Source organism: Typopeltis vanoorti, chromosome 17 (genome assembly GCF_054136105.1).
Source record: "Typopeltis vanoorti isolate ZY-2024b chromosome 17, IOZ_Tvanoo_1.0, whole genome shotgun sequence".
Taxonomy (NCBI): domain Eukaryota; kingdom Metazoa; phylum Arthropoda; class Arachnida; order Uropygi; family Thelyphonidae; genus Typopeltis; species Typopeltis vanoorti.
The window spans coordinates 73,510,742-73,534,967 of record NC_143565.1 but is presented as its reverse complement, the minus strand read 5'-3'; the positions used below and the strand labels follow the sequence as shown (position 1 = coordinate 73,534,967).

The 24,226-nt window shown below is 33.7% G+C and overlaps 1 protein-coding gene across 1 annotated transcript in view; it reads left to right on the top strand.

The window, feature by feature from the left end:
- Positions 1-24,226, top strand: part of LOC150097490 (cell adhesion molecule Dscam1-like) — a 231,674-nt gene that overhangs the window by 108,617 nt on the left and 98,831 nt on the right. The window contains exon 3 of the mRNA XM_090407226.1: positions 12,945-13,106. Coding sequence (XP_090263352.1) covers positions 12,945-13,106 — 162 coding nt within the window. The remainder of the gene's footprint in view (positions 1-12,944; positions 13,107-24,226) is intronic.

Below are 24,226 nucleotides of genomic sequence, written 5' to 3'. Positions count from 1 at the left end.
TGGGAATTGGGATTGATAACCAACCATTACTTTTTTGAGTCATTTAACATATGAAAATGTATAGTTAAATTGGATTTGGCCTTGGAAACGTACTTTAGATAGGTTACTGCAGAGGCCATCTTCTATACGTTTTGGTTTATTAAATTATGTGATCCTTTTAGAAGCATGAGAATTGTATCCCATAAGCTGACGGACAAGAAAGAAAACTTTGAAGTGCGGATATTTTAAGTGATTGTGTTCAAAAATTCGAGCTCAGTAATTTCCTTTAGCTTCGTTTACTATTTAACTCGTAGTTAAGAGAGAGAGAGAAAGAAAAAATCTATTCTTTTGTTGACTTCTAACCATTTCGCCAAGTATAGTAAGCATGCATTCTGCTAACATTGATCCTTTTATATCATAATCAAGGCCATTTGACGCAACTTCAACCGTTTAAATGTTTCCCTTCTCTTTCACATTCAACAGAATATGAAGACGGGTCTGACTTCTTGTCCAACTCCTACACACACACATGATGAATGCAAAATATTTATCAACAACTCCCGATATACTTCTTTCTGGTTTTTCGTTAAAAAAGACAGAAAAATTCTGAATAGCTTAGATTCCTAGTTTTCAAATACTGATAGTATTTGGTCCTAATTGTATTTACAGTCAAACGCATGTGCTCTAGAAATAACTTCTATCCTGTATTGCGTATACAGTCTTTTATACTCTGGCATCTATCTTAGAGCATGGAACAGACTCATAAACAGTCCCCCCCCCCCTTCTAAACAAAAAGTAATACTATTGTCCAATAATATTATCGCTTTACATCTGTCAGAAGTACTGGAGGATGTAACAACGCCAAACCCCACCTTGAGGGGGACCAGTTATTCGGCGAACAGCAGTATGAAAACCACCGCTCGATCCAACAGATTTTCTGTTGGATAGAAAGATGGTTTTGGTCCTTAACTCCAAAGCATTTGCTTATTACCTCTCATTTTGAAATGTATAACTTTCTTTGATCTGTCATTGGTTACATGAATATACAAAATATTTCCTGAGAGAAGTTTTATACATTATTAGAGTAATCGGTTACTATTCTATTTCACTCACAGTTTAAATATATCGAGAAAATTTAAGCTCGTTGTACTTGTTTTTATTACGACCAACGACGTTGGTGTGATTAAACCATTTCAGTTATTTTGTATCACTATTCTAGATGTGTTTTTCTCAATAATTTCTTGACAATTATTTTTTCCCTTCGTTGGTTTTTCTATTAAATTCGAGTATTAAATCCTCAGTTTCTGGACCATATTCAATATTTTTGATCATTTTTTAAAGTTTATACAGTGATAGCTTAGACTGGCCGACATCATAATAGAGGTTTATAATTTTCTGCGAACCACTGTGAAAGGAAGAAAAACTAAAACTCCACTTAATATCAGATGTGTAGAAGAAACTATTTAGTTTATTACAGAAGAATCATAAGCATTGAGGAGTAGTTTGTGTATCATGTGAAGACACTAAATCCAAATTCCTGAGATGAATGATCATTAGTCCGGAAGTAATAGGAAGAATACGAATTGTTCGTATTTTTTTGATGAACTCAAAACAATATAATTTTCTTGAGTTCATCAAGAAAATAATAACTACGGAAGTTCTGGAGTTCATTATATCTCATTATAAAAGAAGACGTTCCTAAATAGAAACGATTATCTATTTTATAAAGATTTATTGAAATTACTCTTGAATAAGTTATGCTTTATACGTTAATTAGCAGAAGTGTCTTGTCTGGTTGATAATGATGACGTCACTGTAGGCTATGAAAAAGAATTACGAATGCAGCAGATGGTTTCATGTTAGGTAACTCAGATCTACTTTTGTTCTTTCGATTTCGCATAAATAATGCGAAATTCTGTTCATAATGACATTTTTTTCCCTTTCAAACCGTTTGCGAATATTTTATTATTTGATTGCTTATTGTTTACTTATCATTTACTTACTGTTTACTTGTTATCACTTATTGTTTACATTATTTATTTATGGTTTAGTTATTTACGTATTGTTTATATTATTTATTTATGGTTTACTTATTATTTACTTATTGTTTGCATTATTTACTTATGGTTTACTTATTATTCACTTATTATTCACTTATTATTTGCTTACTTATTTTAAAATATAGCCCTAGAACAATTGGCACTGCGCGTTTAGATGATGCGCGCAAGCGCATTTATGCAGTCCCAGAATCTTTCGAAACAAGCTAAAATGTGTGCCTGTCTAAGGTAAAGTCAGTTTTTTTTCTTAATAATTTTAATATATAATATAATCTATATTTGTAGCTCCCGTTTAAACAAAAGAAATTTATTTCTCTCCATCTCTCTCTGGGAAGATATTTAGTAATGAGAAGAACTACTGTAGAGGATTTCGTTTCAAAATTCAAAGTCATAACGCTATTAATATCGGAGTTCTCGAGAGAGTTCGATCACTGGTGTCAATCAATACTTAGTATTCGAGCTATAATATATCAGAAGGAATAAAGCAAGTCGAAAACTACAACTTCCCAAACGTTACAGTATTCTTCACACGACTATTCCAATGCTTTTGAGGTTCCAACGTTATTGACACCTCACAATGACTCTCGTGAGATAGGCAACAGCCAATGAAACCCATCTGCAGAAATATCCCAAGCTCAGCTATGATCGTCGAAAACTCAATTTCCGCTGAAGTTAGTAGATTTGGGCTCAATATGTGGTTCGTGCATCCTTCGCTGTGCGTAGAAGTGGCAGCCCTTTCATCTACTACCGGAAAATAGTAGAAATGTATGATAGGATTCTTATAATGTTCGCAAGGAAGTTGCATCTTTGCTATAGTAATATCTGCTGAATTTTCACAGTAAAATGAGATTTTTTATATCTATTTACTTTAAAATGTGTCCTTCTGCAAGTAAAGTGCACCATATAAGTACGTGCCTTATGCACATATTTTTATATTGGCACATATTTTATATTATATTTTTAAAAGTTATATTGGCTGTTCTCAAAATGCTTTTATGTTGGTTGGAAAGTGACCTCGATCTTTAATGCAATTCATTTATCGTTACCAATACCAAAAACAATACTGAAACGTAACGTGAAGTTTGCTGTGATAAATGAGTAAAACGTTCCAGCTATTAACACTCCAGTGAAATCCTGCACTAGATTACAAAACGTTTCGGTTGACGCTCTCGAGCTGTGAATTGAAATGACTGCTGACTTATTCGAATTCGAAAAAAAAAAAAAAAAATGCTAGGTTTTTTTGAACAACTTTTTTAAATCAAGTTTCTCGGTCTCTGTGTTCGTTTGCGATAAATCAGTGACTAGAAATGTCGCCATAAGAAATGAAATCCTTTGTGAAGTATGATAAGAATTTCCTGGTTTCATACTCATTTTATGTATTTTCCCAACTAGATAGAGAGTGTTCGTAGGAAGGAAAATTCTCTGTTGTTGCTTATATCTACGGCCAATTAATTAAGTCTGTGAAGTATATCTATCTTTGTGAATGAACAGAATAGTGCTTAAAATATATTTATCTCTTTCATCTAGCTCTTTCAATAGGCTGGAACATTCCTTCTGTTGATTGCATTAGCGCAACCGTAGTGCTAACTATAAACGGAAAATTATATTTCCTAGTTCTTTTATTTCCTTTACGTTTTCCACATTCATCTTTCTAACCTTCCATTCCCTAAGGATCCATGTGGAAAGATGTGTTGTATGTGGAATGATACTCACTTTCCACATACAGCAGACTATTGCATTACATATATGATGCAAAGAGGTAGCAGTTAAAGCCTGACTTTACTAATAAGGGCATTTTATAAATATAAGTTTGCTATCTTATTAGTAAGTAATCTGAATTGCATGCTACACGCTACAAGTGTATTCATAATGAAGATTTATCAAGATCTTGATACTCAAGTACAAATTGCCATTTTAATGTTAAAAAATGAAACTTGGGAATTTTAATCAGGTTAAGGTTAATTACTGTTTTTCTTTTATTAATGTAATTTTTCCTCATAACCAAGTGGCCATGAGGTTTAGTTAAATTGAAAGACCTACATAGTCTATCGATTTTCATCAATAAATGCATAATCTGGTAAAATATGTTTTACTCCTAACATGCTAATATTTAAGTAAAGCGGTTTGGCTTGGGACATTATTATAAATCCACACTTTATTATTTCTAACAAGGCCGTCATCTCACTAATCATTAAAAATCATTTATTATCGAAGCAAGATGAGATGAAAACAACTGAAGTGGATCTCTTTCAAAGTTAACCATAGAACTAGATTACACATCTTTAACGAACGATAAGCAGTCTCGTAAATCATTCAAGATTATCGGCGTGCTAAACAGACCAGTTGATGATATCTAAGGTACATGTTCAACCTATTCTTATTCTCAATCTCTAAGAGAATATTATTAAGACCATTTATGTTCAGAATTACCAGTGGCTGTTGTATTAATAGTAATTTCATATAACTCTTTCATTCTCAAGGGTTAGATGTTATATCGCATGAAACGTGGGCATATCTGTTATGAGGTGTATCACCTTTGTTGATATTTCATATTAAACAATACTATTCACATCGCACAAATGAATTATAAATTCCTAGTTTATAACCATTTATTATGCATAACCAAAGCCTAAGTAAATAATTCGCTTCTACGTTCATTATAAATGAAACTTTGACAGAACAGGAATTATCTGAGTGAACTGAATTCTAATAAGCATTGTGACAAATATAAACGACCGATGTATTGTCTTCAACAGCAACAGTTCATAAATATTATATTTCGCTTTATTAGTAACTTGCTAGAATAAGCGCCTGTCAGAATGCAGAGGTATGCATCCACTAATTTAACCCTCTTTGTAAACAAATTATTATCAATGGACACAAACATCATGTTCATTGGACCGTTCATAGTAGTTAGATACATCTGCATGGATCAATGAATCTTGAAAATAAGAGGGAAATGTTCGTCACATCTTTCTGGACGACATGCCTTTCCGATAAGAAGTTTGCCACGTGTGAATGCATTGTATAGCAGAAGAAAAATACTATAGATAATTGACGACTCAGTTATGTGCGGGATGACCTATCGAAAAATAAAATTCCATTTTATTTTTCGATAGGTCATCGAGAAATAAAAAATAAAAAGAAGGATAATATTCCAAGCAAAAATAAGGATTCGAAATGAGGACAACTAAATGTCACACATATTGTTGTACTAACTCTCGAGCGGTGGTTCTTGATCACTGAGAAATTCGGTAGGATAGAATACAATCGATTTCTACCAGAATCACTTACGGACAACAGCAAAAAATGTTTGCGGTACAAGTAATGGTCTGTGGATTTTCATAAATAAAAGACTGTTTTCTAGAGTCTTGAGTTGAGGTTGTAAAGTATACTAGTACAGCAAGGACTAATTTCTCTTTCAGCGTAACTCACTCATAATGGTCACGTGCTCTTCTATCAGTCATGAGCATGTGCTAGCGTTCCAGAGTGAAAATCTGTCTTTTTCTAGACAGCTTTAATAGCAAGGCTGTGAGTTTTAATGTATGCATTGGTTATCTATGTTGTCCACATTTATTAATCATGTGTAGTACTTGGGATACATTGAATGCATGTACCAGATAAAGATGGTTACTAATTTAAAACCTCGAATTATCATGAATATAACAAAATTAAAATACGATTCCTTAAGTTGTAAATATATATAGCAAGCAGAACTCTGAGCTAATAGTAACCACTGAAAGGCTTATTATGAAATTTAATTTTATTAGAAGACTTGTAAGGCATATCAAAGCATCAAAAACTATGCGCATTATTAAGTTTTTGATTTTTTCGTCCTCTTTTTTTTTTTGTTAAATGTACTTTCCCTCAATATCCATCCAAAGAATATTGATTAATTTAAAATCTGTTAATCATAAAAATATTAAAATTTGCTTATCCTTTTTGCATCATCTTTAAATTTTAGATATACTTTTTTTTTTTCCATTTTGTGATTTTTAACTTTCTATATTTCAATTTATTCTTAAAGAACTGTAATATCTAATTAAGGGTGCGATAGTAACACAGCCTTGACGATAAACCGCCTGTTTGCTCTTTGGTTAATAAAGGCTCGAATTGATGTTCCATCTAAGACCCAAGAAATACTTCTAAGGGCTTTTCATCCCTAGATAAATTAGCCAGTCTCGTATGGAGATGGAAAGATTTTCTTTCCAGAAATTGGCGTGTTTCATTGCACAATACAGCGGAGAATACGTGAAATAAACATATAGAATACGGCAAAAGCAAATAACTTTATTTGCTTTTGCCATCGAGCCTGTGTAGCTCAGTGGATGTGGCGTTTGCACACCATCGCGCTAGGCCGCACGAAGGAAGTCTTGGTTTCGAGTCTAGTCGGCGACTAGAGGAAATTTTTCTAAGCCTTTTTTCGACCGGTTCCCGAGTTAGTCGATCTCTGGCACGGGCAAGCAGGTTTTTCCTCCCGGAAACTCGGGTTTTTCGTCCTGTAAACTCAAGAAAATCGACCGTAGAACCCACATTATTTCAGACATTAAAATATATTGTGTTAGGGTTAGAGACCACGAGATGGCGGCACATTTGAGCCGTCTCTCTTCACTGCGTACCGCTTAATTAGTGATAGCCTTGGGCCATCTGTCTCTGATTGGGTACCAGTGGAGATTGAACTGCCCACTCAGTCTCCAAAAGTTAGATAGGGCTAAATGGCCTCGCCTACTCCCGTATATACGGGAATAAAAAAGGCGTTAGCTGATTTTTTTTTTTTTGATCGTTCTAAATTCTACTTTAGATCTGAAAATATATTCATTTATTTATTAAAAGATGCTGTTATCATCATAAAATTGCCGAAACTATTACTGACATAGTATTATAAGAGCATTCAGAAAGCGATATCAAAATATAAAAGAAGTAAAAGAATAAAAATTTAAATAAATAAATAAATAAAACACAATTGGATAACTAGAGATCCCCTGGTACAACTTTTTTTATGTGGGAAGTTGCACCATAATCAATCAGTTTCAGAGAGTGACAGTTTTAAGATATGTAGTACTTAAAAATGTATAAGCTTACAAAATCTTTAAAAGAATTGGGCAACACGACTGATAAATTGCCTGAAAAAAAGTTAAGCTTTAAGTAATTTTTCATATGTGATCTAAAGTATCGCCAGTAGTATTCGACAGTTATATAAAAATTTAATAATCTCCACACTGTATTAAAATATTTGATCAGATGATCGAACTCCTGTCTAATTTACTCAAATATTTTAATCGAGACTGCGATATTGATGCGTACACATGACAGTATTGAAATGGCTGAAAGTGGTGCAGGATTGAAATGTGACAGATACGTTTCAGAATATAGTAAAGCATAAAATAAAACATGACACGTTTGAAATAAAAATGCATCGCTGTAGGCAAAATCCATAAGTCAGCTACTTTGACACATGTAGAACAATGGAAAGAATATGTCTTAGCAAAGGTGAAAAAAGAAAAAACTCATAATAGACGACAAAAGATTACCAAAGAACAAAAAAATACTTAGATGTGTGTAAACAGCTAAGGGCTAAACACGTCATGAGATGTGCGATGATGTTCCATTACTTCTGACCAAAATAGAACTCAGGAAAAGCATCCAAAATAAAATAGAAAAGTAAATAAAATGAGCTTTTCTGTTCTAACCAGTTCGTTCTCTTATTCCATGGACGAAGCATTAAATTTATTGGATGGTGTGAGATGTATCATTAGCAAGGGGGGATCCAACTCGACTTCCAGCCTTTATTAAGATATATTTCATTTATTAAAAAGAAGCTATTTGTTTTTTTTTAAGATTTGTTTCTCAAATTCATAATTTAATCTAATATTTACTTTGTACATCGAAAAACCAGGACCAGGGTGTGCTAAGAGATCTCAGAAAAATACGAACCCCAAATGTTGAATAAACTTAATAAGATCGCTCATACGTAACTGATATAAATGAATTTAATAACAAAAACTTCCAAAATCATAGCGACATATTAAAATACAACTTCACAAAAATGAAAAGACGTTCAAATATTATGTGATATGGAAGGATGCCATTGAAATTGCATTTACATTGAGCAAAGACGGATCTCATCTAATCTAGGCATATGTTACTTGTCTGTTGACTGTTTGGTGGTTTAAGATTACTTCCAGCCAAATCGAAGTAACAGTAGAGACATGGGATGGATGCATTATGCCTGTAAATTTCTTGTTTTTCTCAATTTTAAATAATTAACGTCACATGATTATTTTAAATGATTTGTTAATCACTTAAGCATGAATCGATACTTAAGATAAATGCTGCAACTTTTATCTCATTAAGAAAACTTTGTATCAGCCTGTGCTCATAGCTGAGAGAAGGTTTAGATGGTTTCGTTTTTATCTCTCAGCTATGAGCACAGACCACATGTAACGCACAAAATATTGTTCAAAACACAAAATGGCAAAAACACTACAACAACCGAAATAATAACAAAACCATACATCACACGATATGACTTTTAAAGGAAGGTGCAACCGCCACTTTAAATGTTTCAGTCAGGAGTAGACTCGATGGTCTAAGAGTTTTCTAACGGCCTCATTTTTCTAGATACGGAGAACATTAACCAATGACTTTTCGGTGAAGATGAGTTAGTTATTCTCATATGGATAATAGCAGGCTCTCTTAGACTCTGTCTTTCGATCCCCCCCCCCCCTACCCCAGTCATGAGAAATTCTCAGAGAATGCCACATTACAGATAAAACATATCTCACTACAATAATCAAGTAGTGTCCAGCTCTTAAAATTATAGCAACTACAACTGAAATACCAATGTAGATTTTACTAAGATAAGGAGATTCTACATGTATAATTGGGTAACACTCTCACTTACCATTTAGCGTTCGGTCGGTGACGTAAAATGTGTAATGTTGGGAATCCGGAGTTCAGGGAATGCACACACACACACACATGTCTTGATTTAAGGAAGATAAATATCAACTTTGGATTTTATTAAAGAGATAAGTTTTATCAAATTATGGAAATTGAAAAGTCTTTTCGCATTGTTAAATACTTTTTTCCTATTATTTAGATCCAGTTAGCTGTTTGTATTAAATCGTACATGAAACATTGAAACGTACATTTATTATGACAAGAATTCTAAGGATTTAAGAATCCAGAAACTCTACTCTAGAGGGCAAACGTAGAACTTTTTCAGATCCCGTCAAGACTTCAAGAAGTAATGTAGTGATATAATAATGGGCGAAGAAAACTGCCATCTGTCAGCTGAAGCTATTTACGACCGTCAATGCTGGGCTTTAGCACCTCTGCAGTGCAACGTTTTGGCTTAAATCCGCCATGATATTTTAAACTATTGTAGTTTGAAGTATCGATACGTCCCTTTTACCAACAAACCATTTAAATACAGTATCTTTAAGTGCTCTGTACATTTGGGAGTGGTCGTTAATTTATTTATTTATTTATTGGAAAATACGTAACTAGTGCAATTCCAAACTAGGTAGTAGGAAACACATGCAGTACGCTATTTGAATGGAACGAAATAACTGATAAAACACACAGCAAGTTATGCCTGGTGGAAGTTTCTTGTTTCTTCAATTATCATTATACTTCCTAATAGATATAATGATCTTATTGCAACGAAAATTGTATTCGTTGAATAAGCGAAACAAATGAGATGAACCCCCGTTAATACCTTGTTTCTTTAACGATTCTATATTATTTTCGCATGGAGCATGTATGATATCAATTGTTGTTATGCAGGAATGTTCTGTAATTAGCAGCGAAATTTAATTCTGGCGTGCTTAATGATCTTATGAGGGTCTTCCAAATATCAGCTAGAATTAATCCTTGATTTCTATTGAGGTTGTGTTTAGAACGGATGACTGACTTCTTTTATGTTTCGGGAGCGGAAATCTTCCTCTAAATAGGGCATGGAGCTTTTGACCCATTCGATGGTATGGTTTGTCCTCGAGAAATGAAGGGCTAACCCAGAGTTGTCTTACCTGTTGTTGTTAACATCTCCGATTTAATCTCTTTTTCTTATTTCCAAACTTCTTGAGGTCTGACCAATATAATGTAATTCACATGAACAGATGTTGTAGACACTGGCGTATTTGAAGAAAGCATAAGTGTTTTTCGGAGATCTTAAAAAGTAACGGATAGTCTTTAAAGGTTTAAAAGTTACTTGTATTTCATGTGGTTTGAGAGGTGTAGGAATATTTTTAGAAACTGTCCCAGCATAAGGAATGGCAATGGTGGATTTGCAACGTGTTTCCTCAGATTGTTGTTGTGGGGGGTCGCAGAAGAGTATTTTATGGGACAGTTTTTTTGGATAACTATTGTTTATCAGGGTTTTTGATATATGGGATAATTCATTTTTGAGATATTTTTTCTTCTGTTGTGATGCGAGTAGCCCTATTTTTTGAGCATATGTATGATGCTCAGTTTTAGAGAAATGTGGTGCGAAGATGTGAAGTGCAAATATCGACCTGTGTTGGTTGGTTTGCGATAAACCGCAAGGCTGATATGACCATCTATTTGTTTTTTAAGTAAAGTATACAGGAATGACAATTGTTTGTCCTTCTCAAGTTCGAAGGTTAACTTTATTTTCTGATGGAAAGAGTTAATCTTGGTTAAAAATATCAAAAAAGATATCTTTTTTCTGTGTTTTTCCATACAATAAAGATGTCATCCACATACCTCCTTGTGGGTTTAGGGTCTAATTAAGACAGAATGTCATTTTCCAGTTTCTCCATAAAAAGATCTGCACAAGGGGAGAAGTTAAAAGGGCTGCCCATTGCGAGGCCTGTTAATTGTTTGTAAATCGTTCCATTCCATAAGAAAAAATTAGAGTTTAGGCAATGATAGAAAAGAGAAGTAATATCTTGAGGGAAAAGGTTGCTCAAAATGCTAATTACTTCTTCTACTGAAACATTAGTAAACAAGGATATTACATCCAGACTTGAAAGAATGTCTGTTTCTAAGATCGAGATGTTCCTCAATTTATCCATGAAATGTTGTGAATTTTTTATGTAGGTATCCGAATTACGGATGTGTGCCTTTAGGAGACTGGAGAGATGTTTCGATAATACCTATGTGGGAGAATTAATTCCATCCACTATAGAGCGTAGAGGTGTTCCGTTTTTGTGCACTTTGGGAGAGCCACATAGTCGCGGCGTTAGTGGATGTAACGACTCATCTTCGTTTTAGGTCTGTTGGCCAGCTGTCCATATTATGTAACAAGTTTTTTTTTTTGTGATTTTTTCCTGTGGGGTCTGAATCTATGCACGATAGGTAGATGTGTCGGAGAGTAAGTCGGTGATCTTTTTCATATAATCTGAGGAGTTTAAGACAACTGTAGCGTTACCTTTATCTGCGTTTAAGATGATAAGTTCCCCTTATTTTTCTTCAAACTAAACATAGCGCGTTTTACTAAAGGCGTGATATTTTGGTTTGGAGCTCTTGAAGAAGGATGGCACTTTTCAGTCCGAGATCATTTATTATGGGTTCTGGTAATGACGAAAATGCCTTTTCTATGTTACATATGATCCACTTTAGGAATCTGGTCTTGGACAGTGGCAAAATTGAACCCTTTCTTTAGTATACTAATTTCTGTTTTGATAAAACTTCGCCAGAGAGGTTAAGATTACTTTGCTATTTGGTAGATTAGGTCTTGATTTATAACTGTTTTCGTAAAGAGCGTTGCATTTTTCAATTTGACTTTTTTTTTGGCTGATAGAAAAGGCCTTGTTAAAACTAATATTTATCATTTTTTTGAAAAAATAGATAGATCACGGATTACTCTCTGGCACATCTACCTATTGTGGATTAGATTCAGACCTCACAGGAAAAAATTACAATGAAACAAACAACTTGTTATTTGAACGAAGATTAAAGTCGTTAAAGTGAAGTCATTAAATCCACTAACGTCAAGACTATATGGCTCTTCCAAAGCGCACAAAACAGTGGAATACCTCTACGCCCTATAGCAGATGGAATTAATTCTCCCACATACTTATTATTAAAACACTTCGCCAGTCTCCTAAAGGTATACATCCGTAATTCGGATACCTACATAAAAATTCACAACATTTCGTTGATAATTTGAAGAACATCTCGATCTCGGAAACAGACATTCTTGCAAGCCTGGAATGTAACCGCCTTCCTTATTTATGAATGTTCCAGTAGAAATAATCAGCATTTTGAGCAACCCTTTCCCCCAAGATATTGCTTCTCTTTTCCATCTAATTTTTTCTTATGGAATGGAACGATTTACGAGAAATTAACAGCCTCGCAATGGGCAGCCCCCCCCCCCCCCCTCTTGTGCAGATCGTTTTATGGGGAAACTGGAAAATGACATTCTGTCTCAATTAGACCCTAAACCCACAGTGTGGTGGAGGTACGTGGATGACATCTTTATTGTATGGAAAAACACAGAAAAAGATATTTTTTTGATTTTCTAACCACGATTAACTTCTTCCATCACGACATAAAGCTCATGCCTTGGAATTTGAGAAGGACAAACAATTTTCATTCCTGGATACCTTAAAAAAATAGATGGACATATCAGCCTTGCAGTCTATCGCAAAAAAGTCAAATGCATATCGCAAGATATTCGACATACAAATTCATCTGATATAGCCATGTTTTTTTAAAAATCACTTTATAATTTCCTCAAAACCATGTCAGTGCAGAAAGTAATGATTAACAGCAGCAAATATAAGTAAATGAACATACGTAGTGCACTGTATATTAAATGGAAGCCATTTAAACACAGAAGTATTACTGATTTCATTCTTTTGCATTTACATACTGAAATTAAGAATTGTTTTTCACATAACATTATTACTTGCGCTAATGAACAGAATTTTTAAACAGTTATTCTACAGCCTTATGAAGTTCATGTTGCCGACCATTTTGTAATCAGAGGGAACGTTGCAGTTCTACAATGTCATTATCCTGCCTCACTAAGAGCATATATTAAAGTTATACTTTGGATAAGAGAAGATGGGGTAACAATTGGATCCCCAGGAATAATGGGTAAGTATCAAAAACCCAACTATAGTATTATTAATTTATTTTATTAATAATTCGTCGTCTGAGGAATTCAGGTATAGGCTTTTTATATTCTGTTCCTGCTCTGTTGATGAAGTTGATCTTTCCATCTTAGTCTTGGAGGTCGACGGTCTCTTCTTCCTTTAGGTGTATATTTATATTTATATTTATATTTATATTTATATTTATATTTATATATTTTGGGAACTCTATTGTTATTCATCGTTTCTATATGGTGTCGCCAATTTTGCTGATATTCTTCTATTCCTTGTACAATGTTCTTTGTATCTAATCGTTCTCTTATTTCTGTGTTTTTCTTTTTATCTAATCTAGTGAGTCCCAGGGGCTCACATGGGCTCACATTGGTGAGTACGGGCATGGCAAACCCGAGATACCTAAGCCAGACCTGATCTTACTTCATACAATAAACACTTGGTATATCATATCTGGAGACTGGTCTTTTACTCTTCTTTCCCTCTACTCTCTCTTACTTCTTATAATCCCCCCCTCCCAGTGCTATTAGAGCAACTCGAGGGCAAGAGGGTGATTCTTTCCTCTCAAACTGTAGTTTCCACTATCTACTAAAAAAGCGGTTGAATTCAGGTCAAAGTGTAGTGGTTGACACTTGACGAAAACTTAACCATTGAAACCGAATGAAAACTCTAACCAACCTAAAGATACATGCCGGCTGGACCGTCTCTCGGTCAAACAAGGGTCGCGCCTACTATTAGGGAACCAAGATAGTGAAGGCGAAAAATATGCCATTGGAATAAAACATCACCTAATAGACAGGAAAAGCATAACAAGCATAGGAACATGCAATGTAAGAACTCTTCACCAGGATGGAGCATTGGAAATACTACTGCATGAATTAGACAACTACCGATGGGAAGTGATTGGACTCTGCGAAACCAGATGGACTGGAAAAGGAGAATTCCACTATGAACAGTACAAAATCTTAACTTCAGGCAGAGAGGACAACAAACACCCAGAAGGGGGGTAGCACTTATATTAAAAACAAAGGCTCAAAACTCTCTATTGTCCTACAATCCTATCTCATCTAGGATAATTAAAGCAAGATTTAAAACATCGATCGGATCACTAACTATTATTCAAGTACACTCACCAACTTCGACACCATCAGAAGAAGACATTGAGGAGTTCTATATAGATTTGCAAAAAGCAGTACAGCAGACATCAAGTCAAGATCTCCTAATTGTAATGGGGGACTTAAACGCAAAAGTAGGCAAAGACTGGGATACCTGGCCAAGAGTAATCGGAAAGTTCGGGTATGGAGAAAGCAATGAAAGTGGCGAAAGACTGCTAAACTTCTGCTCAAATAATAGACTAACAATAACCAACACTCTCTTTAAACATCCAAAACTCCAAAGAAAATGGACATGGATATCACCAGACAGACAAACCAAAAATATGATAGACTATATTATCGCAAACCAAAGATGGAAATCAAGTATTCTAAACTGCAGATCTTTCTCTGCAGATTGTGGATCAGACCATAAGCTAGTATTAGCAAACCTAAGAATAAAGTTAAAATCTGGAAGCACTTTTAGAGTCAAAAGGAGACTGAATGTAAAAAAAACTACAAGACAACAATATTTTAAGAAAATATCAACTAGAACTAGATAAAAACCTGAAGGAACTACCAAAACAGAATATAAACATCTAAGAACATTGGTGCAAATTAAAGGAAATAATAAAAGTTCGGTAGAAAAAACAACAGGTTACACAGAAAGAGGAATTAAAAAGGATTAGATCTCGAATGAAGTAAAAAGGTTAAGCGATCAAAGGAAGAGCATGAAACTAAAACAGAACTATAACAGAAAGTGAATATAATAGAATAACCAGAGAAATTAGAAAACCAGTTAAAAGACAAGAATAACTGATTAGAAGAAAAATGCAAAATGGGAGAAAAGCTATCAAAAGAAAATAACCTTCATGGATTACATAAACAAATAGACCAAATTAGTAAGACACAACACAAAAATTATAATGATCAAAAACAAAGAGGGACAACTAATTGAAAGTAAAACAAAAAGAATGGCCAGATGGGAAGAATACTTCAATGATTTATATAATAAAAACAGCTCCCAGGATATTACGATTCCATCCACTGAAATGGAAGAGGAAACAGATATCTTTACCAAAGAAATAATAGCACACAGCATAGAAAAAAATCAAAACTAGGAAAGCACCTGGCATTGATAAAATACATGCAAAATTCTTAAAAGCAGGAAAGGAACAACTTTTGGAACCATTAAAAACATTATTTGAAAGGATCTATAAAAACGAAGCAGTGCCTACTGATTAGACCAAATCCGTCATAACTCCTATATACAAAAAAGGAGATAAAACAGAATGCAATAATTGCAGAGGCATTAGCCTCCTCAGTATTCCAAGTAAGGTTTTTACGAAAGTACTCCAAAAAAAAAATTAAGCCATATATAGAACTGGCATAGGAGAAGAACAAGCCGGTTTCAGACCAGGGAGAAGCACAATTGATCAACTATTCACCTAAAGACAGCTAATAGAAAAGACACGAGTACAACCAAAGTTGCTACATAAATTTCATAGACTTTCGTCAGGCATTTGATTCAATCCGTAGAAGGCAACTATGGAAAACTATGGAAGAATTTGAAATTCCCAACAAAACCATAAGAATAATAAAGAATCTGTATGAGAAATCTGCAAGTGCAGTAAGAATGGAGGACACCTTAACTAACTGGTTCCACACAGAGAGCGGAGTAAGACAGGGATGCAATCTGTCACCAGACCTGTTCAATCTTATATTGGAAGAAGCAACCAATAAGGCCTTAAACAATGAAGACTCCGGAATCAAAATATATGGGCAAAATGTGACAAATTTAAAATTTGAAAAACAAGCACAGAAGAAAATCTACAGGGAATTTCCGATAAAATATAGGAGGAGTGTATAAAATCTGGATTAAACATAAATATAACAAAACAAGAATTATGCAAATAGGAAAAAGCAGCACCAGTTTGAAAATTGAAATTGATAGTAAGAATCTAGAGCAGGTAGAAAACTTCAGCTACCTTGGAGGAGTTATTGAGTACAATGGTGAAATTATAAAAGATATAAACAGATGAATCTGTCAAGCATCCCAAACTTTTGGATGACTTAATAAAATATGGTATGGAAGTCAAGATACATCAAACAAGTAACAAAAGTAAGAATCTATGAAACAATAATCCTCCTAATACTCCTCTATGGAAATGAATGCTGGAATCTCAAAAAGGCTGAAGAAAAAATTATTAGTTACTGAAATGGGTTGGCTAAGAAGATTAATTGGAGTATCTCTCTCTGGATCGACTAAGAAACGAAGACATAAGGAATCGACTAAAATAAGAAATAACAATAATAGACAAAATCCAAGAAAGAAGACTGCGATGGTTTGGCCATATGAACAGAATGGGAACAGAAAGACTACCATCTAAAGCCCTGAATACAACGATGGAAGGTAAAAGATCCAAAGCAAATGACGGCCCAGAATTAGATGGATAGACAAAATAAAAGAGGACCTGTAAACTAAATCATAACAAGTGACACCAAACTCTCTATGGAACTTTCAAATTTGAGAGATGGTTTAGAGGTCATATTATGTAATCTTAATTAAGTTTCTTTTGTCATTTGCTTTCCAAAATTTCTTTTAATTATGCCATTCATTCTATTGTAAATTTGTAGTGTTGCTTCCAATTGTGAATCAGTATTGTATTGCAAGATTATATTTCCTAAGTATTTGAATTTTGTAACTTCTTCTATTATTTTATTGTTAAACATAATTTTTACATTTTGAATGGTGTTCCACACACTGCCATAGCTTTTGTTTTTGTGTCAAATATTTTCATTTTATATTTGTTTGCTATTCATTCAGATGGTTATGTGCAATCTGGAGTTTATCTTCTGAGTTTGAAATTAGTACTTGATCATCTGCATAAAGTATTGTATTTAGCTGTTTATTATTTGTTAGTTTAATTCCATCTTGGACAGTTGTTTTCCATTCTTTTAGGATTCTATATATATAAATGTTGAATAGGATAGAGGATAATCCGCAACCTTGTCTTACGTCTTTATTTATAGTTATAGGTTCTGATAATGTTTCATCTGCAAATTTGATGCAATTTTTTTTTCTGTGTATAGACTTTTTATTGCCTTAATTAATTTAGGAGGTATTTTATCGTCTTGTAATATTTTCAAGATAGATTTCTGTTCAAGTTATGATATGCCATTTCGTAGTCAATAAATAGAAGAAAAGTGGGTAGAATAAATTCTTTTCTTTTTTCTACGATCTGTTGCATTATGAAAGAGGCATCTGTGTATCCTCTCCCTCTTCTAAAACCACACTGTTCTTCTTCTAAATAATTTTCTGTATGTTTAATTTAGCCTGTTTTTTAAGATGTTTGCATATAGTTTAGATGTTGTTATTAAGAGAGTAATGCCTCTGTAAAGTCCACATTTGTCCTTGGGATTTTTTTTTTTGTGAATATTTATTACTACTCCAGTTTATAATAAATTTAGTTTAATATTTTATCCAAATGTGAGCAAACAAAGTTTCCGCCTTGTTTGCTCACACTTGGACAAAGGATTAAACTAAATTTATTATAGTCTAACCAAGTCAAAAATAAACTTTCAACTACTCCAGTTTCCCATTCTTTTGGGATCTTTTGATATTTCAAGATATTCCTGAAGATTTAAGTAGGTTTTCTTTTAAGCTATTGTCTGCATATTTGAAGAGCTCAACTCATATTCCATCCAGGCCCAAACTTTTTCTGTTTCTTGAGTTTTTTAATTCTTTTTCTAATTCTTCCATTAATATTTCTTCTGTACGTTCCTGTATATTGGTATCTTCAAAATTATGAGTTTTGCATTGTTTTGTATTTCTTGATTTTCATTCCACAATATTTTATAGTGTTCTATCCAATCCTCTTTGGAAATTAGATTATTTCTTAATTGGTCATTTTCTGCTGTTTGTAGATGTCTGAAATTAAAATATTAATTAATAACTATATATTAATTATTACTATATTAATAATCAGTTGCCTTAAATATTAATTATAGTGTTTAAAGACCCTTAAGTGGTCTATAAAGCAAAAACATTATCTGTCAAATTAATCATTTGTGTTCTCAGAAATGCAGGTCAGAACATTAAAGTGCTTGGATTGCTTGCCTTTACTAAATGGGACCTTTTAATAAATTAGCTACAGAAAAGATGGGAGGAAGCAAGAAAGAGAGATGGAATAAAGTAATGGAATTAAGAACCTGGAACGAGAATGAAAGGGATGAGCGAGACAGAGAAACAAGCATGAAAAATAAAGGAGAAAAAAGAAAAAGGTAAAGCGAATAAAATTCTGTTCAAAACAAGCAGTTGTTATTGAATTGAGTCACGCTGAACCAGTAAGTGCTATTGAAGAGAGAATATCCAGCCTGATAAATACTTGTTCTCAGTCTGATTTTTCTTGTTTTTGTGGAGAAAAAACTGTTAATTTCACATGAGACCGAATAGCTCAATTCAGTCAGCGCATTACTTACACTTTTCCCGAGGCTGGCGAGACTCAAGGCACTAGAGTGCTTCAACACCCGTCCCTCATTGTTCGGGGCCCTTAAATAGCCCTAATGTTTTGGGGGCCCCATTTAGAATCTTACGCTTGTACATACGTACGGCCCTGGTTTTAGCACTAAATTGATAATAAATGTCCGGCATATCTGATGAGATTCGAATCCGGTTCTTTCTCATCAGAAATTATCTTTAATATTTCGGTTGCCATATGAGGAGTTCATAAAGCAAAGCTTTCAGGAAATAAAACATGATTATAAACGAGTTGGTTTCAGGAAAATTAAAAATTGTAGTTTTTAATTTTCTCCATAGAATGACAAAGTCACCTTTCGTTGATAAGCTGTTACAAAGGTTCCTTTCATCTAGACAAGATTACAACCCAGATCTTACAACCGAATCAAAGGACATTATCGATGCCAGCTGAATTTTGGAGTCTCTTGAAGTCTGTGTTTTCACGAAGTGAATATTTAGATGCTAAATTATAAACCTTCTCTGTTAGCTTATCATTTCATAGCATTTTATGATAAAGTTTGAGGAGAATAAGAAGTATTAAGCGATGTCATTGGATATACTGTACACAGGGCCTCTGAAAGTGGGGGTGTAAGGGCACATCTTACTTGTGCACGGGGTCAAAAAGGAGGCTGGAAGCCATAAAAAAACAGAATGACTACTGGAGAAGGTAAGGGGTCAAAAAAAAACTTTGTATCCCGCCTCTAATAAAAGTCCTCTCAAAGGCCCTGACTATACATACCATAGATAAAAGATACCAACTTTCCTGAACAAAGTATGAGGTCTGCGTTTCCTTCATCCACTAACCAATTATATGTCCGCTCAGCTGAAAGTTTCTCGATGCGTTGTCATATATTCTACAATCAGTATATCTCTCTGCAGACTTTTATTACTATATTCTTAAAGAACTTTACTAACACTATAAGTAAAAAAAGTCCGGGTAAAAGAAGTTTATGGAACTTCTGAAGTATATAAGTTTGATTATTTCATGTATTCAACAAAAAGTGGTTAGCTCCAAATGTAACGTATTTATTTAATATTGCTTTACTCCAGTGGCGTCTCAGCATTTTTTTTTCCGATTAGGAGTGCGCTATATTCTTAGTTACTAATAAACCTCCAGCATGCTGGATATTGGTCTCTTCAGACCGATTAGACTCTGTCAGAATTTTGAGCAGACCTGTCAAAGAGAGAAGTGTCAGCTGAATATGAGCTCTCAAAGTTTGTGAGTGACAGTCTAAGTGGGTCGTGAGTGACTTTCACTCTCTTTTTTCCCCTTTCTGAAATGTATCTAGATGAATATCCAATGAAAACTTTCTCAGGATCAGCAAAAGTCCAAAATTAAAGAGACCAAATTGTATGTTTTGTTTAGTTTTTTTTTTTTTTTTTCATTTTACAACTACAAACCAAGAACATTATTAGCATTGTTCATTGTTTTATGAATAAGCTGTCTGTTAGAGCTTTATATACATTTTTTAAAGTTTTTAATTTCATTACTTACCTATTACTTACATATGATACATATATACACAACCGCTTTAGAGAACAAAGAAAACAAAAGAACACTCCACCCAGCAATATGTGGACGGATTATCGTTTGTATGAAACACGAACAAAGGAAACCCATTACCCAGTACTTCAACTAAGGCTAACTTTTATTTATTTTGGTAACGATCCTTACGAGACGCTACCGAACTTTACTGCTAAAGTTGCTACATCGAAAGTCGAAGAAAAACTAAAATTAAGCCTTTTATGTTCAAAGGTGAACACAATTCCAGCTTACTGGTTTCGAATATCACATAAATTCGAAATTCAGCAAAAATCACGTAAATTCGAAATTTCATTCAGCAAAAAAAGAAAAAAAAAGCCTTTAGAGAATAAAGTTGTAAATGTTATCATTTTAATTGCCAGATTTCAATTTTATATTTGATTTAATGTTTATTTTATTCAAATCCACTGGATGTTTAATATTTCTCGCATGGTAAGTCAGATTTGTGCGCAGACGCAAAATTCTTTTTGATTTGTTTATAATTTATTCTGAAGTAATGGCTGCTCAAATTTTGTATTCAAAATATTTGTCATACCTCTAAAATTAAATAAAAATTTCTTTATAAAATTAAATGCTTGATATACGTTGTACTGGTATGTTTCGTATACTGCAAAAATGAGCGTCAAATATACATGACTCCTGAGTGATATTGAATAAAAAAAGTACTACCTTGTAACAACTAAACATAGCTTTCCTTTATAGAAAATTACCAAAAAATCATATCGCGCTTCTTTATGATATATTTTTCTATGATGGCATATTTTAATATACCACCATAACTATAAACCAGCTTATTTGACGATTTTATATTTTAATAAAATAAAATATTTTAGCCTTAAAAGGACTGGCTTAAAGGGGCGAAGCAACAATGCTTTTCATCTTCCCCGTTATCTGTAGAGGACACTGTAGGGATAAGCTGTTATTGAGCTATTAAAGCTCTGATCATGGCAGGAGGGTAACAACAATAGTAAAGCCACAGTTAGAACTTCATTGGCTACAGCATTGCCATCCATTACCCTCTAAGGATTTTGGCTTTCTCCCATATTTTAGCCTTATCCTTATAAGGACTGGCTTAAAGGGGCGAAGCAAGAATATTTTAGCCTTATCCTTATAAGGACTGGCTTAAAGGGGCGAAGCAAGAATACTTTTCATCTTCCCAGTTATCTGTAGAGGACAGTGTTGGGATAAGGTGTTATTCAGCTATTAAAGCTCTGATCATGGCAGGAGGGTAACAGCAATAGCCGAGCCTCGGTTAGAACTTCATTGGCTACAGCATTGCCATCCATTACCCTCCAAGGGTATTGGATTGAATGAATCCATAATAATCCCCATATTTTAGCACCATCCACTTGTAGCAAATTAACTTAATTTATGGGAAATAAAAGATGGTGTATTACATTAACTCTCAAATTTTTCTTAAATTTAAAATAAAATGCATATTTAAGTAAATATTTTTAAAAATATTATAAATGCTTTCCTAATATATTAAAATAAATAATAAATATTAGTTTACTGCTACGTTGTATATATTCGTCATTCTCAAGTGATTTAGTATGAGTAGTTATCGGTTTTATAGTTATAAAGTTTGAAATAATTTAGAATTCCTGCAAATAACAAACTCCTATCCTAGCTACCTGTATGTTTATACATGTGTTTATTATTTAGTCAGCTGAAGCTTTAACTGTCTTCCTGATAGCTGACTACGTGTCTGGAGAAAGTTATTGATTCAGCTGTCAAACCCACACGATGAGAGCGCTCGGGAGTATTAGTCCTTAAAACTTTGCTGTTAGATTCGAAGCTAAAGATTGCTGCGGTATCACCAGGGATATTTGGATTATTCATGTACAAAGTTTGCATAGTTTGGTGTGAATGAACCATCCCTATTTGACTACTCTAAATTATACAACATAAACGGAATTCTTTTGTAAAAGGTTAACCGTTGTCTCCTATTAGGAATCTCTTCTAATATCACATTTTATTATTTAGAATAATATTTATTCGCTTTCTCCACAATGAAACAGACTGGATTTTTCTGTTTAAACATTCTGGTAAGCAAACCATCCGATGATTTTAATTAAGATGCTGTTTGCCATGCAAACAGCATCAGTGCATTGCATTCGTAGATATTTTAGAAGACACGATTCTAATCAGCTATATCTACTGCCCCATTATATGTTATGTAAATATTAGAAGAATGAAACAAGACAATGGCTCAGACAAAAGACGAGATTCCAATCATCAGTTGTACTGCTGTGCAAATATTGCAAGAATTGCACACGAACAATGAGAACTACAACTCGAGCTGTTCTTATAAGGTTTATTAAAAATACTTGTAGGTCGCTTTGGATGTCAAGCTAAGTTAAAAGTAAATTTATTTTCCAAACTTCTCCTACGTAAAAGAAGTAAAGAATTCGAAGACTGGTAAGTTAAGTTTGTTTCATTTATTTGTTTATGATTAGAGCTCTTGTCTGTCAAAATTACGATAATACGAGATATTTTAATAAAAAGAACAGCGGGTTAATTACATGAATTACAAGAGCAACTGTTGCCCCATTTCTCCCCTCCAAAAAAGTTTAGATGTTAATACGAAAGGCATTTCATTTTGAAGCATACTCTTCTTATATATCAGAAATATGCCTATAAAGAAAAATGTGAAAATTTTGGTTCACTGAACTAATAGCAGAAATTGCGATTTATTGTTTGAGTTCTATTATCCTGAACACCTAATTCTTGACGAAATATATTGCACTCTGTCTACAGCATATCATGAGCACATATTGCGTACATTGACTACAGTATATGATAAATATATGGAGCCTCCGTAACTCCGTTGGTTATGAAGGTAGAAAACACTTGCGTTCGCATCCCGTTTAGCACACGAACCTTTATCAGAGCTTTCAATGTGGTAAAGTTCGCCGGTTTCATACGGAGTTGGTTAATTTTTTTTTTTTTTTTGTTCCCGAAAACGGAGGTTTTTCATCAAACATTTACGCAAACAGGTTAGCAGAACGCACGCAATGTACACAAAGCATACTTATAGGCCATAGGGCTAAAGACCTTATCATGTTTACGAAATCCAATGAACCTTGGATGATTATGGGCATTTTTAAGAACGTAGAAGAAGAAGATATCATAAATATATATTTTGATTATTATGAGTTAATCGTATATTAGAATCGTGGATACTAACTAAATGTTAGTCACCTTGTGATTTTTTTTTTTCTGAGCACATTCAAACAGAAATTGTAAACTTTTTTTAACCTTCATTATTTCAGGCATATTTCGTAAGCATTCAGAACAACACCCTAGCCATGTTCTTAAGAAACGTCGCTAAGTTCATGTAATGATCTTTAGGAGAAATATGGACTGGAAACTCACTTACTTTACAAGCTAGTACTTGTCTCATTAACTCCATGTTTTCTTTCTATAATTTATGGCACAATGCGATGACTTTGACAGCAATGGGTCCAATGATTAATTACATCATGTCAAGAAAGAAGAGTAAAGTGATGTAGTGTGATTAAATCCATTTCGTTTAAGTGATTAATTCATGATCTGGTGATTGCTATTTCTCTGATCTTGTTATTAAAATAAGGTGCTGGACTGGAATGCCCAGTGTAGTTGGCAACAGAAGGTCCATGCTTAGTGAACTTTGCATGATTTATAAAGAAATGTTGAATGCCGAGACGAGAGTCATCGATCATTCGAAGAGTGTTCATTTTGCAAATATTTACTCTCGATGAACATGTAACTGAGTATGTTGCAAAGTTAATGTGTTCGCGAAAATGTATATCGAAAAATAGACGCGGTTTAAACAGATATCGAATGAAATTTCTGCAGACATCTTCACAGCGCTTGACGCAGAAGAAGTAGCTTGTTCTTTCTAAAACTAGCAGTAGAAATTTAAATTCGTCTTGGCTATCGAAAAAGGAAATGCAAGAGATTATTTCAAGGTAAAT